At 32.5% G+C, this 16,414-nt stretch overlaps 1 protein-coding gene across 2 annotated transcripts; it reads right to left on the bottom strand.

The window, feature by feature from the left end:
- Positions 1 to 5,092: 5,092 nt before the first annotated feature.
- LOC143573105 (homocysteine S-methyltransferase 2-like) lies at positions 5,093 to 8,774 on the bottom strand. Of its 2 annotated transcripts, XM_077058074.1 has the most exons (7): positions 8,489 to 8,772; positions 7,062 to 7,118; positions 6,750 to 6,979; positions 6,546 to 6,675; positions 6,256 to 6,456; positions 6,101 to 6,172; positions 5,093 to 5,462 (listed from the first exon to the last, which is right to left on the bottom strand). In XM_077058074.1, the coding sequence occupies exons 1-7, from the start codon at positions 8,663 to 8,665 to the stop codon at positions 5,310 to 5,312; spliced, it is 1,020 nt and encodes a 339-aa protein (XP_076914189.1). In that variant the 5' UTR covers positions 8,666 to 8,772; the 3' UTR covers positions 5,093 to 5,309. The 2 variants fall into 2 exon arrangements, with proteins under 2 accessions (XP_076914189.1, XP_076914190.1); XM_077058075.1 differs by lacking the exon at positions 6,101 to 6,172 and having other exon boundaries at positions 8,489 to 8,774.
- Between the last annotated feature and the right edge of the window lie 7,640 nt (positions 8,775 to 16,414).

Below are 16,414 nucleotides of genomic sequence, written 5' to 3'. Positions count from 1 at the left end.
AATGCACATCAAGTCTCCCAATCCAAACTATCCATTTTACCTCTATTCTTGACCCACAGGAAAGAGAGACGTTTAATGTCTTCTATTATACTATTTGCCGATACTCTCGTCTTCTTGAAGAATGATTCATTTCTCGCTTTCCACAAACACCAACACGTTGTGAATATTATTGCTTGTAGTACCTTCTTTTTTCCTTTGTCAACTCTCTCGTGTTCTTTGAGAAGGTCACGTACCTCGAAAGCATATATCGGTGGAATACGACACCAATTACTAATAAATTGTCAAACGACCGAAGCCGTGTAACAAGAGATTAGAATATGTTCCGCCGACTCTAATATGTCTTCACATAACGGGCATAAATTTGTTGTTTCTAATACCCCACGTCTTTGTAAGGCATCCGAAGTTTGAATTTTACCCATTTCTACCTTCCACCCGAATAAGTTTACTTTTATAGGTACTAGTTTGCACCAATCCATTTTAAAAGCTTCTGTATTTATTGTGTTTATTGCCAACATGGACCGGCAAGATTTTGTAGTGAAAACCCCATCTTTTTCGATGCACCGTCTCCATCTATCGTTCCTTGTTCCAAGGATCAAACCCGGTATTAAATCCAAACATTCCCAAAACTCTTCCACTTCCGCGTATGAGGACGGTTCTCGAATCCAAGACCACTACTCTTATAGTTATTTTCATTTATAATTCTAACTTCCTCATCATCAATTCAATCTTTTTATATTTATAACTTAGATATCAATAAAAAAAATGTGGTTCATCCTACCCCCCCCCCCCCCGAAATACTTTCACCCATTACCCTATTTTACGTTCGTTAAGACTTTAATGAATCGGCCCAAAGGGAGTGGTGGCACGCCCCGTTCACGACTCTAACTCAGCTTTAATGCCCTGAGCGTTAAAGCATATCACATGACCTAATACCAGTATACTTGTCATTAGATATGCATTTGTAATCATCAGTGAGAAGGGAATTAATGGGATCCGCTGACTGATTGTCTGACTCTACAACCACGGTTAAATTTTTTTTGTAAAAGGTGCATTTTTTTAATATGAGTTGAATTCTTGTGTTACAACAAAATAGAGAAAAAAAAATCTATATTGACTTGATCACAAAGTCTTATTTTGCTACTATTATAACTCTACTAAGGCAAACACATATAGGAGACACATGTTATACACATTAGAAGGTAAAACTTTGTTATCTCTTGAAATATTGATTGTGACTTTTCTTCTACAAGGCAAGAGACGTTCGTTGCGCCTTTATGACAATTTTCTTTTGCTATGTCAAGTCATCTTCAAAGAATTATTGTCGGTATTAAACACGAGTTTTGCTATGAAAAGTCATCAAAATCCATAACGGTTTTCGTTGAGGCATTTCTGTATCAAAACTTATAACATGTAACCCCTTATTTCTTGCAAATAAGTTTCAACTAATTAAATATGTACTAGCTTAGGTGGATATAATAAATATAGAACTTGGCATGGTGCACAATGGTAATGGGCATAAATAGGCGCAGGTGAGAAGGGGGTTGGGTGTGGGGTTGGATGGTCCATATTTAGAGGACCATTGGCCTAATTGACATGAGTCAATATTGAGTCATAACACATCAACTGACATGGTGGAGTCATGCCTTGTTAATACACAATCTACCAAGAGCATAAGGAATTCAACTAAAACTATACCACCTATTTTACATAGAGTATTATCATTATTATACGTTTATTAACAATATTCGGCATGATATGGTTAGGGATGCTCATAGTTCCTGAAACCAATCAAACCGTCTGTATATTCATATCTATATCTATACCTGATAAATAAATAAATTTATACCTAATTATAAATTCTTGATTCTTGTATGTGATTCATTCCTTATTTTTTTGCATTTATATTTTTCTTTACCCGTACTTTGATCCGATTTCCTTGTTTTATTGTTTGGTTCATGACCATGAGTGTTATAGATAGGGGTATGCAAGGAACTGAAAAAACCGATCCGAAACCAAAAAACCCAAAAATTTCAAACCCAAAAAACTGAATCGAAACAAAACCCGACTGTTTGGTAGTATGTTTGTGTAAAAACCGAACTTACGGTTCGGTTTTGGTTTTGCATGAAATAAAAACCGAACCGAATTTCTAATTTTTTATAATTTTATTTTTTATTATAAACAATTAATAAGAATTTAATAAGTATGTAACTCGAATATTTTTAATCAAATGTATAGTTATCAACTAGTTAACAATTAACAAAATTATTTATACGTATATTCATTATTTTCCCCCTAACTTGTTGTTGGCCTAAAGTTTTCAAGCTCGAATGAGAAAAAAACCGAAAAAACCCAAAACTGAACCGAAATGAAAACAAAAACCAAAAAAACTAAAACAAACGGTTTCAAAAATCCAAAAACCAAAGTTTTGGTTTTAATTTGGTTTGGTTTTAGCCTAAAACCGCACCACGCACACCCCTTATTATAGATGAAGTCTTTAGACCCGTACGCTAAACACGAGTCATGTTTCTAATAACGGTTTAAAAAAATTGCGTGATTTTAGTTTTCTATATAAGATACAGTTATCAATTAAAATGCTAACTATAAGTGTGAGATTACCCAAACAAAAATTATAATTAAATAAATAATAAGCCAAAAAAGATAATATAAAATACAAAAGAGTGAGATTTTATAAGATATATAGTTGGAATAATACTTTTGAGGCTAGTATTATTAGATGACATATCATTTTCAATAATTAAAGCTAGAAAATTACAATTTGATAAAACGATTATGATTTAGAAAGAGAGTTAGGAATTTAAAGGGATGTTGATGGCATTCTTGTCTTTTGTGAGGGTAAGTTTTTAAAATAGAAAACACTTTAATGGCTAAAACAAGAAGATTTAGGTCTTAACGGTTGTGTATAATGACGTCCCGAAATCAACATAAATAAGGTAAATCACGTGTACAAACCTCTACATTCCACACTATATTTTCATCTACTTACCACTGAGACAGGCACCGGCATAAGGACACGCAATGTGATTAATAAAAGTTAACTTTAACAAGAGTCGCTTAATATACAAGGCTAAAAGATCACAACATTACAATCTGTTAATGTTTAATTTACCGATGAATCTATCAAATTTGGCAACGATAGAATGTTGTTTATCCACAACATAAAAATATAGCGTCAATTAATCCTCTAGGCAAATCTCAAATCATGCCTTATACATGAGAAATATTGGTTTCATAAAAGAAATACCCTGCCTTAATACTATCATCGTGTTTGGACGTGCTTATTGTGGACAAGATGAGAAACGTTTAGATAGGAGTGTTTTCATAATCAGTGACCTACTTAAATAGTTTTACTCAAGAGACTAAAAAAGTAAAAACAAACAATATTGGTAATGGCTGGCACGATGAGTCAGATGCTACCCATCGATACCAGAAACCCCATAGAATTAACTATTTGATAGTTTATGTTCAATATTATATAGGATATGTTCTAGCCTCAAGTATCCAAACTATTAATAAAAATAAAAAGGTATCCGAACAAAGCCTTGAAGAAGAACATGAAGGTGGGGTAGCCAATAGGACCTTAGGAAAACATAGTTTAGGCCTACAACTGAAGTTGATGCTTCAAAATGCATGTGACCAACAAAACAAAGGTATGGGAGTTGTAATGATGTATAATGTAACATCTATATGATAAGATTGTGAAAGTGCAACGGTACTATTAGTGCATGTGGAGCCACTATGATTATATACGGTTCTATTATTTTGATGAACACATACTACATGATCATGTGTGACACAAATATTATGTATAAAAAACCATGTATCTTTGCATCATATATATATAAACTCATAAGTTATAAGCAGAGTATTTATAACTTATGATCTCTAAACTCATAAGTTATATATTGATGATCATCATTAATTTTAGGGAAACAGATATCGTTGGTATCTAGTATAGTAGATAAAACTTTATTAACGGATGTTTAACAATTTTGATTAGAAGACGAGATTTTCATATCATTTTCAAGTCTCTCCTCCCAAATGCGACTTACAGGAGTTTAAATAAAGAAAAGATAAACTAACTAATACGCATGAAAAGTAGAACACATCAGACTAAAGAGATTCTCGAAATCAATAAGTGCACGTAAGGTGGATTAGTCAGTATCCGTCAATGCGTCATACGTCCTTGTATCTTTATGATGATATGGTGTATTTGACGAGGGTAATGTTTAAATAAGCTAAAGTTCTGATTATAAGTTTGTCTATGACAGATATGTTATATTTTTAATTTAGTGCGGATCAAGATCACAATTACAAAATTAGAGAAAACTTAGCCTACAATGAATTGGGTTGTTACTTGTTAGTATTTAATGGGCTTCTTTTATGGCTTATTGGGCTGAACTTATAAAAAAGTGAATGAGTAAATAGAAGTGCACATTCCGGTTAACCAATAACCGGTTAATAATTTGGCAGGAAATAATCGGTTAGACTGGTTAATCGGGTCAGGTACTAACCGGTTTTGATATAAAAAAACTTGGTTAATCGTTTGGTGAATACCGAATAAAAACCGGATTTTAATAAAATAATTAAAAAAATTGGTTAACCGATTCCAAAATCAATAATATAAACTAGTTTCTAACCGGCGGTTTTTTCCGGTTTGTAACCGGTTAGAGATGGACCGATTAAACTGTGCACCTCTAGATCATGTTTAATTTCCAATCGTTTTGTATGCTTTTTAGGGTGTATATTTCGATCAAGTTTATTGGAACGGTATAAAACTAGTTATTATTTCAAAGCCCTAGCTTACTCGCGATAGAAACTGACCCACACTAAGAAACTCGCAAATTATGCCATTAAATCCTACTAAAGAGCAAGTTTTTAACCATGTCCTCAGATTTTGTTTACGATATGCCGGTTTTTGCTTCGACAAATAACACCCATATGTAAATTATTTAGTTCTTTAATTACATGTATATCTTTGAACATTTGAGTTACAAACAGTAAAACTGCTAATCATCTAACTATTTCATGCAGCTTATTGTTATCATATAATCATTTGATCTATAGTGGATAATTCAACCTATAAATACGGAAAATTTAGATTATCTTAACATACACTCTCACCAAACAAAGGTACATATAAACGCAGTCCGTTGTGGTTTAACTATTTTTCATAAAGTACCGAACCTAAACCGAACCATAACAATGGTCGATTATAATTTATAACTCGAAGGCTTAACCTATATAAAAAGACGATGTAAAACCAAAACCATATATTCGGTTTTCGTTGATCAAACCGTGTAAGATTTGCTAGGAAGAGTTCTGCAAATGGCTTTAATTGTGTTTGGAGTTGTTCTGCAACAACCACCTACAAGTGATGCTCCTATTTCACACCATTTGTTCACATATGAAACAAAATCCTCGTCCGGTACTCCCGTGTTTTTCTGTCACAAAACATAACCATTTAATATGAATATAATTAATAGGTCAAGCCGAGTTGCGTTTTATCTTTAACGGGTCAATGTGCGTATAATATAAAGCAAGGCCAGCTGGAAGGGTGTTCAAGCCGGACCGTCGGCTGAGACCCGTAATTTTTGGGAGCCAAAATTTTTTTATATATATTTTATAATTAAAAATATAACCCCTATAAAAGATGATTGAATATATGAATATGATCATCTTATAATTATTGGGCCCAAAACCATTTTTTTTATCCATAATCCATTTTATCAATTTTAAGTTGTTGAGCCCATACCAAAACTAAAAAATAAGAAAGTTTAAAAATTAAACAAAAATAAAAAGAAATAGCAACCGATTGAAATTCCTTCTTGCCCTCTTCCTTCTTTGATGTCAAGAATGCTAGGAGAGCTTCACGAATTATCGGTTAACCGTTAGGTATTACGGTATTTGATTTTAATATTACATTTTTGCTATGTTTATTGTTATAACGTTAATCGCCGTTTAAAAAAATTAGCTCATATATTTCGTTACTCGTTAGGGTCTATGGGCCTTTTCATTTTAGCTGGGCCGATGTATTTAAATACTCGGAGATGGCCCTGATATAAAGTGATAAAGTACTTACCACCCACTGCTTTATCTCAGCATCATAAGTTTCACCGCTATTTGGATATATAAGTATCGGTTTACTTGTCACCTGAAACATTTATTGAAAATAAAATAAAGAATATATAGAAACGAGCGGCTAGTATTTATTACATGAAGATCATGAAGTGTTACCTTTTTAATAGACTGAATCAAGCCACTGATGAATCTAGGTGGTGTGCAATTAATTCCTACAGCAACAACTTTCGAGCATGAGTCAGCGATTTTAGCACATTCGGTCAACGAGTCACCACTGACCACGTTTACACCATCTTTGGAGTTGAACGAGAACCATGCAGGGATTTTGATTCCTTCTTCAAGTAGCTCAGCATATGCCTGTTAAAAGTAGTAAATAATATCACAACCAAATTTTATATAAATGCACAATAAGTGTAATTAACTAATTATAAGGAATTTAACTGAACCTGTGCTTCAATTTTGTTTGGAATGGTCTCAAATGCTATTAAATCAGCACCGGATTCAGCTAATACTTGAACTCTTCTTCTGTGAAAACTTTTCAAGAACTCAAGATTCATTGCATCACCATAGTCTCCACTGTAAAACGACAGACGAATTTGAGAATAAACACACATATAAAAGTAACAATTTGATGGTAAAATTTAAGTTACCTATATTCAGAACCATCAGCCAGATATGCACCATAACTCCCAACTGACGCAGCAACTAATATAGGCCGATTCTTGAGAATTTTACCGTCGGTAGTGAAATTACTAGCAGAATTGGAGCATCTTTCGTAATATTCTTTTCTTGCTTCACAAGCTATGTCTACACTTTTCTTAAGCATGGCTTCGCTTTCTTCCTTAGAGAAGCCTTTGGCTCCAAAACCTTGAATCGTTGCCTGTCAAGAAATCATTAAATTGAACACGTATGAGATAATGATAGAGATTGATGCTAATGAGGACCATTGAAATTTGAACTACCTGATAAGAGGCTGTGATTATTATATCAGCACCAGCTTTAAGATAATCAAGGTGTACCTGCAATAAGTGAATGACTTATAAGTTATAAGCTTTAAGTTTGCTTTAAGTTTCTAAGAATGAAAAGGGGGCCTACTTATAATAACAATAATGATAAATTTGCATGGTAGCAGAAATAATAATAATGTTATTCAAGCTGCATATATGTGAATGCATTATAAACTTTAACTTTCTAAAACTGTAAAAGGGGCCTACTTATAATAACAACAATAACAAATTTACATGGTAGCAGAAATGATATTGATGTTATTCAAGCTGCATATCATGCAAGCAGGACCACTGAGGAAATAAATGCTCTGATTATGATAGTAAGTACAAGAAATGCATGGTCCTTAATACGGTTGTAATTGGGGCCCTGAGCTTAAAACGCTGACAATGCATCACATGCGTGCTAATTACCGATTCTTTCATGCGATTTATAGCTCAACGCTTATAACTTCCCTTAAATCATTATGCTAATTTATGATAAACAAGACTGAAATCCAAGTTATGTGAAGAGTTTATGAAAACTTATCAACTAAATCTAATTTGTTTAGCCCATCTGAGACTAAATTGAGATCCATCTATAATCTATTGCCTTTCGGCATTGAACGAGCCTAGCCCAGCTCTTCTACATTCGAGCTCGGCTCGTTTTGAGCTCTATGTCTAAAGCTTGAGCTCGACTCGCGAGTAATTTTCAAGCTCGAGCTCGAATTGTTTTTTATTTATCAATTATTTTATATTTACACTTAAACTTTATCAATATTTTAGTTATAGTTTATATATATAACATAAGGAGATTAACGTGCTAACTGTACGAATGAAGTAATGTAATTATGAAAATGCATCGTAGTGCAATTACACTGTGGTGTAATAACAGTACACGATAATTACACTACTTGATTCACACAATTAGCACGTTAATTTAATTTGTATTTGATCCAAACCCTATAACATAATTATATTATTTATATTTAATTATTTTTATCATATTCGTATATATAATAATATTAACTATTATAAAAATATTTGTATATATATATTGAGTAAAAATTATATAAATAATAAGCTCATTTAGCCTCACGAGCTGGCTCTGCTCGATTTGAGCTTTTAACTACAGATTTAAACAGCACTTTACACATACAAACAAAGTAGCTGAAAAGTAAACACTAAAACTTAATAATCTAATAATTTAATTAATGCATATTAATAATTTCATCATTCATGTACTAATAAATAATAATATCTACAAACTCTCATTCCTTCACATACGCATCTAATTAACTACGAACAGATATCGAAATCAGTCATCATATATTATATAGAATCAAATAACCTAATAAGTAATAACAGAGAGATGTGTTAACTGTATAGTGTATAGTACAGCATACCTGACGAACTAGGTCTGTGGAAGTAAGGAGACACGTGGCACTCCACAGCGGATCGTTGAGGTCCGCGCCGTGGCGTTCGAGCTCCGTCGCGAATCCGCCGTCGATAACCGCCACGCCACCGGACGTCCGGAGGAAATCGGACATCAGCGTCTGTACTGTGCCGTTGTTCGCTCCCATTATTATTATTATTATTATTATTATTATTATTATGAAATATTTTTAGTTAATAATTGAAATGAGTTGTGTGAGTGATTCAGTGAATGAATCGGAAGAAATGAGAAGGCTCTGTCTATTTATAGAAAGGGGCTGCTAATAATCGGTGAACAAGTTTCAAAACTAACTTTGATTAAATAAATAAATAACCCTTTTTGAGTTTTAAATACTTTAGAAGTAGCCCTTATATTTTGTTTGTAAGCAGTTGTGTACCTAAGTTTAAGTTAAGTATATGTGGGACTTGTTAACATGATACGACATAAATACTATCAAGTAGAGGTGGGCAAATAAACTGGTTAACCGAACCGACTCAAAGTTGAACAAAAAGCGAACCTTTTTGAAACCGATTATTTAGAAACCGGTTTGTAACCGATTGAAACCGTCATTTTGGAACCGGTTTATAAATTTCTCCCCTGAACCGGTTCCAAACCGGTTAACCGAAGCCCAAAACCGGGTAAAAACCGATCAAAACCGGTCGAGAAACCGGTTTCAACCGGAACCGTAATCGATCATAAACCAATTTTGACTTTTGTTGACCAAACCGAACCAGTTTCAACCCAAACCGGTTTTGAGTTTTAAATGAAGACTTTTATGGATTTTTATTTAAAATACGTTGAGGATTGTTATGTTGAGGAATATGTGTTTATGTTTTTGTTAAGGCTTTTTTTAACTTTTGGCAATTTGTGTTTCAACACATGCATTATTTATCGCGTTCCTAAACAGGTCGTTTTATGTTAACTTGTTTCGTGTTTGGAGAAAAAGATGATACGATTAGCTATTAAGTCGTGTTTGTGTCTAGCACCACATATAATCATGTCTTATTATATTATGTTTGATCTGTTATACTAGCCATGTAAGCTACTATATTGACATAGTCATAACTTTTAAAAGTTTTTGAATTGTTTTGATTTTTAATATTATCAAATTTTACGAATAAACATTGCAAGGTTTTAGAAAAACTAGGTCTAAGTTGTTAATTTCTTAAAAGGATTTTTTGCACATGTCTTATTATAGCATTTTGTTTCGATTTGATCATGTGAGGTGACGTATTTTCAAATGAGTAGAATTGATTATTCAAACGTTATGATATGTCATCCTGATCTTTAGTTGCTATTTTTGGATTGCCCTTTTATTTATTAATATTCGAATATCAGATAATATCAAATTATACATATATTTTTTTCTTCTAAGATCCTAAATTATGATTTAAAATCAAGATATACGTTATTTATAATTGTGTATCTGATTACATGTATAACTTAAAACTCAACTAAACATATTAATATTTTATAAGGACTTATGTTATGATACATGATAGTTCATAGTCGGAGGCGTTCACTCATATATACATGGTATTTAACGAGTCGACATTTTTTTTCTCATTTTAGCTGCTAATGTATCTCTCTTGACCATGAAACATCTACCATTCACTCAAGGTCGGCACTAAGGGGTGGCTGGGTGGTCGACGGCCACAGGCCGACACTCCGCTAGGCCTGAATTTTTTTTAAAAAAAATAAAAATTATATTTTTTTTTGTTAAAACAATATGTATATTTAGTGTTTAAACTCAATTACATAACCACTAGTTTAGTCTAGTGACAAAGAGATATTACTCCCAACCAAAATTATAGTATCCAGTCTCATTTGAGACATGTTTAATCATATTTTTATACAAAGTTATAACCAAATAATTTCATATAAAAATTAAATTGTTTAAATCAAACAAAATACTTCTTTTACTTAAAGCCCATAAAAAATTTCGCTTTCGGCCCCAATTTTTTTTTTTACTTTCTCCGAGCCGGCCCTGCATTCACTCATCCAGTCTATCCACCATTAGCGACTCATACAGATTCATTTTGACATTTCAAACAAAACCCAACTAGCCCAATCAACATTGCCACCAAGAAGCGACACAATAGTGACGTCTATCTGGCGTAAATTTAAATCAATTCAGTTTTTTTATTTTATGATCGATATACATGACTACATACATCTACTTTGAAGAAAATCAAAGTATTGTTGTAACCGTACACATAACCGATACAAATACCATCAATATAACATATGTCATTGTCACGATGTGTTACCACCACCCATTGTTGCCATCACACGTTTCCACAACGTACCAAAGTTTCTATTTTTGTTCACTTATTCAAGCTTTGTCTCTACAAAAATATATAGGTGTTGGTCCATACATGATTACACAACAATCATACCAAGGTTCTCATGTTCAACAATATCAACATCATCAAGTACCAGATTCTACAACATATTTTACTAGACCAAAACCATCTAGTGGATTAGGTCATTATCAGGATGGTTCACCTTCGCCGCCTATTGCACCATTTCCATTCATGGTAATCAGAGTAATGGTTAACCTTCACCACAAGGTTTTGCGGTAGATATCACCTAAACTGCTACAAACTGGCACATCAGTCTTTTCAACATATCATAACATGAACATACGAAACATCTAAAAGAACATATAATCTAGATACACTTTATTCATTCACTTCGTATATTAAATAAAAATTCAGTTTGTGACTGAAAATTATGTTACACATAGTGTCTTTCTTTCTACCTTCTTTAGCACTTCTCTTTTCAACTTTTAACATTTTCTTGGTTCAAATTAAATGATCAAAAAATATAAATTCAAACACTCACAATACGAGTCGTATAAGACTTATACGACTCACATAGCGGATGCATGACTGTATTAAAACTTGGAAAATGATAATGTCTCACACAAAAGACGTAAGAATATAATTTCATTCCATTATAAAACAAGTTTTTATTTTAGTTCACTTCTTTTACCAAGAGGCTTTGTATGGAAATATTGTCACTTCAAGAAGAATATATACTTTCTCCAAATCTAGAAAATGCATAAATGCGATAGAGTTGGCCACTAATGAAGTAATGATCCTACTAATCCCACAAACAATTACAAGATAAGGTAAATGATTATTTTTTTTTATCCTACTAAGCCTACACTCAAATGTCTAATGCTTGTTGACTTTTTGCACATAATTCTATTTTAGAGTTAATTACAGTTAATTATTTTTTTGGTTTTAGTCCCTGTCTTTTTTCTAATAAAACACCCTATGGTTTTTGTTTATTCAGTTTTTGTTCCGAGATTAACTCCATTTGCTTTTAAAGGCCTTTTATGATTTTTTTTACTTTCTCGAAAATAGTTGTGTTTTGATAAAAATCAATGTTGCAAAAGTCGCTAAGCAATTCCTAGGTGGCTGATTGGGAAGTTGGGTGTACTCAGAGTACTCGGGGAGTACTCATACATGATGAATAAAAAAAAAATTAACTTTTAGATATTATATGCATGTCAAATAGCATAAGTTTACTAATATTTATAGCAAAATAAGTGAATATCAATAAGTAAGAGAAATAAATTTTTAAGTAATAAAAGATTCTAAGAACTGCTAATCATTAATTAAAAAATGATTTGTTCTTTAATATTATAGAAATACGAAAGAAATAATAATAATAATAATAATAATAATAATCTTTACTATATATAATACACCAAACAAGGGTAAATTAAGACACATTTTTAAGGGATTTACAATTTATAAGGCATAAAGTACAAGTGTAATAAAGGACAAAATGGTCTTTTAAACACAATCAACACACAACACACGTTCACTTGAATTCAACAAATATATTACAAGTTTGGTACCTCAGTGTCAGTTTTGATGGTTTTTTAAGTTAAACTTGTGAGTCCAACCGTTAATACTGATTTTTTGTCGTCCAAAACCAAACTCAACCATTGAAAGTTGAAACCGAATCGTTACTAACGGCCTGGTTCCAGTTTGGTTTCACAGTTTAAACTTTAATAATAAATTCAGTTTGAAAATAATTTAAATGTACTGTCAATTTTAACTAAAAAACCAACATAATATGATACTTGAGATGATCATAAATAAAAAATGATAATTTTAGCCACATAAATGATAAATATTAATGGAAGATCTAGGACGTGCAATAATAACAACAAAGATTACAAAAGGATTCATATTGCAATTAGGTTAATTTACAGTCTTTTCTGGTTTCATATGGCCGGTTGCCGATATTAACCGCGAACCAACCGTTCACTACGTTTTGGAAATTTTGAAACCGACCAACAAACCGAAAGTAAAAGAGAAAAAGAAAAAAGAGGTCAAACCAATGACTGATTTAAACGATTTCAAGGTTTTAACCGAACCATAAACACTTATATTTGTACATGATTAACATGTTCAAACACTCGCTGCATCATGCGGGCACCCGTCTAGTAAAGTATAAAGGATTGGGTGGATATGCGAGGGGTTGAGGCGATAAACACCCAATATATAATGCTAGTATTTGGAATATTCACGCAAATATAATCATGCTTTGTTTATTTGAGTGGGATCCTACAAAACTACATACTATATTTAAAAGTTTTGAATTTTAAATTAGGATATGTTTATTTATTGTTCTGTACTAAGTTGTTTTCTTTAATAATACCGGTGATTAGTCGATCAAACTTTACTACCACCAACTTATATGGGAGATATGAGGGATGACCCTAGCTTGCCAGGGTTCGAGTCCCGATCTCACCCGGTTTTACCGGCTTCTCGCTGTTGTGCCGTTTGGCGGGCGGGGGTCGGGTTTTATCCGGTGAATCCCTCAACAGGTGGACCGCTAGGGGCTCCGTCCGTCCGGACTAGTGGCCGGCTCGGGCTACCTTTAGCCAATGGGGGGCGCGTACGGGATACCCGGCGTTACTTAGTTGGCCGTTCTAAAAAAAAAAGAATCTCCTAGGTTTTATAAGACCAATGGTCATGTTCTTCCAGATCTGATGTCAAATCTCTATGAACGAATGTGTATCATAGGACACATTTGTGTATCTTTCGTTAAATAAGGACCGCTAAAGAATCAATACATTCGACTTATATAATTGATTTCAAATTAAGAAACTACTTAAATTAACTTATACATTAAACAACAACTAGCCCTCAAGTATATAGCAAACGAGATAACTGCTTTAGACTCTTTAAAGACTATAAGTATACAAAATTGAGTCGAGGTATCCACTATTAGACTTCATATAATGACTTTATATCCACTTCTTAGTTGTATACGATCAATAATTTTTTATTAATTAAAATTCAAGTGAAAAATCTTGAACTAAAAAAATATAATAAATAGATTTAATATCGGAATCCATGCCTAGTATGAGACATTTTTAAAAATAAAAAATTTAATGTTCAAGAGTTTTGTTTTGTTTAGAGGGTTAGTGTGGTAAAAGAAAATAGGGATGTAATCGAGCTAAGTCAAGCGTTAGTTCAACTAGAGTTTAAGCCCGGCTCAAGCTTGTGTAGTACCTTAAACATACCAAAGAATGCCTTGTGCTTGACTTTGCATTATGAAATTAATACAGTTAAGCCCAAAAAGAGGTAAAATTTAATCCCGTTAAAGCTCAACGAGGCAAAACAAACTTCACATACATGGATCGAGCTAGCTTAACCTCGATAACGAAACAAGTTCTAATTAAGGCTTGGTCTCGAAAGAGCTCAACTAATTTCGAGTTTTTTATTGATCCAATATCTTGTAGCCCGTTTGCACTCTAAGTAAATAATTTGACATAATGGATAGAGTGCAAATTTCTTGAGAATATAGGGGGCAAATTGCCATTTTCACAAATTAATTGTTTTTAATAATTTTGTATCCGGCTAGAAACAACGAGTCAATGACAAGGAAACGTGATAACTGATCAAACACACTTACACGTACAACGTTAGCAAATTGACACGCAATAGATATTCAAACATTTAATTATAAAAAAAGTGATAGTTTTAAGGATTGATAAAACTTCATATTGAAGACATGACATGTTATTTGCTCCATCTTAAAGAAATGGAATGCTTTCATTTTCGGTTATTATAGGCTTTATAACACACACGATAGAAAGACCTAAAAAGATTATAAAAAATGTGATCATTATTTACAAAATCACAAAAACATAACTCTTCCAAAAATACCAATTTTCTAATTTTCTTTGTGCTTTTCTAGCTTTTATGTTGTGAGTAGGCCGTCTTCAAAAATTCTTAAAAATTTTTTAGGCCGAAGATGAAATAAACTTTGGGTCTTAACTTAAGGGGTTCTTTTTTATTTTGTTTGATTTAAACAATTAAATTTTTGAATGGGTTTAATGGTTATGATTTGGGTTGTGCAAATTTTTTTATATAAAAATAGTCTTAAATGAGTTTAATAATTGGGGTTGAAAATTAAAAATACATATTTTTTTTCATAAATATATATATAATATTTTTAACTAAAAAGATTCGGGCCTACCGAGGTGATCGGGCCAAGGACCATCGACACCTTTCTCCTCCTTCAAAACCGACACCGTTTTCAGGTTCTTAGCGTGCGCCTATCTTATATCTTTATCTCTTGTTTAAGCAATCAAGGTCCACCTAGGGATGAGCAAATACTAGTACCAACATGTTCAGTTCGGTTTCTATACGGTACCAGTATTGAAGGCAAAATTCGAGAAATATCGGTACCGTACGGATACCGAAAACTCAAAACTTAGTATCGATTCGGTACCACGCTCGTTTGATCATCCTGGTTCCACCAAACCTAGTATTTTCTTAACAAATATTAGAACTAGAATACGTCGAGAAAGTTTAGGTTATTGCAACGTAATTGACAAATCACACGCCACATCATCATAAATAAACGGAGTTAATGATTTATTAGAGTGGATTTCTATTGGCTTCCCACTATTACAGATTGTTAGTAGAGATTAATTGCCAAATCATGCACCACATCATTTGAAATCAGCAAAGTTAACGATTGGTTAGACTGATATTTTTATTTGTAACAAAACTAAAAATTGGAATTGTCATCGGTTAGATTGTTACTAGAGATTCATATTAGCCAATCAATTGGGCGGTGTTGATTAATAATTTGATTTATTTCAATCCAATATCTTTTAAGTTTTAACCATTGTCGGTTATTTAATTTTGAACATATTTTATGCAATATTTTATATAAAGGCGTATAAAGCATAAATCTTGAAACAAACCAAATCATAAATCTTGATACAAACTCGAAACCAAACTGTTAATAACAGTTTAGATTTTAATTTTCTAACGGGTTGATTTGATTTAATGTTAAAAAATAACATTTTAATTGGATTTGACCCAAAACTTGTCAAAACTCAAAACGTGACCGTGAACAAGTGGTCCAGTGGAAACTAGAAAGTACACCGCTTGAATTTGTTTGAAATTCTCGGCCCAATAAGGTTCAGTCTATACCCGGCCCACTTCCATTATTTTGACGTTTTTTTTTTCTTTCTAGTTTTCAGTTTGACTGATAAAAATATAAAATGACCAAATTTAGTAAAATTTTAATAAAAAAGAAGTCATATTACAATTATCATGTTTTTCATAGTAGTTATGAATTTAAGAGAGAGGGGGGGGGGGTCATTATAAGAAAGATTAGTCTTTACAAAATGTAAATACTAAGAAACTATTATTATATAATTTTAAATGCGACTTACATACACATCTACTTCTACACCTAAATTACATCAATAGTAGATCTCATGTCAAGATTTGAACCATAATTTTCTCCACAAGAGGGAAAAAGCTCATTCGTAAAACTAGTAGTTTATGTTTTCTCGCAGACGAAATCAGAATATAACAAGTTGTGCGTCTAGATGAAATCAATG

Source organism: Bidens hawaiensis, unplaced genomic scaffold (assembly GCF_021521415.1).
Source record: "Bidens hawaiensis isolate Kalapana, Puna unplaced genomic scaffold, B.hawaiensis_p1.1 tig00026205_1, whole genome shotgun sequence".
NCBI lineage: Eukaryota > Viridiplantae > Streptophyta > Magnoliopsida > Asterales > Asteraceae > Bidens > Bidens hawaiensis.
Note: the sequence above shows the minus strand (reverse complement) of the source record. Positions and strands in the feature narration are given on the sequence as shown.

Excerpts from the sequence above, each read along its gene's own strand:
- LOC143573105 (XM_077058074.1), bottom strand. The coding sequence starts at position 8,665 with ATGGGAGCGAACAACGGCACAGTACAGACGCTGATGTCCGATTTCCTC. Across the intron at positions 7,119-8,488 it reads CCACAGACCTAGTTCGTCAG|GTACACCTTGATTATCTTAA; the intron begins GTATGCTGTACT and ends CACTTATTGCAG. Across the intron at positions 6,457-6,545 it reads CAAACAAAATTGAAGCACAG|GCATATGCTGAGCTACTTGA; the intron begins GTTCAGTTAAAT and ends TACTTTTAACAG.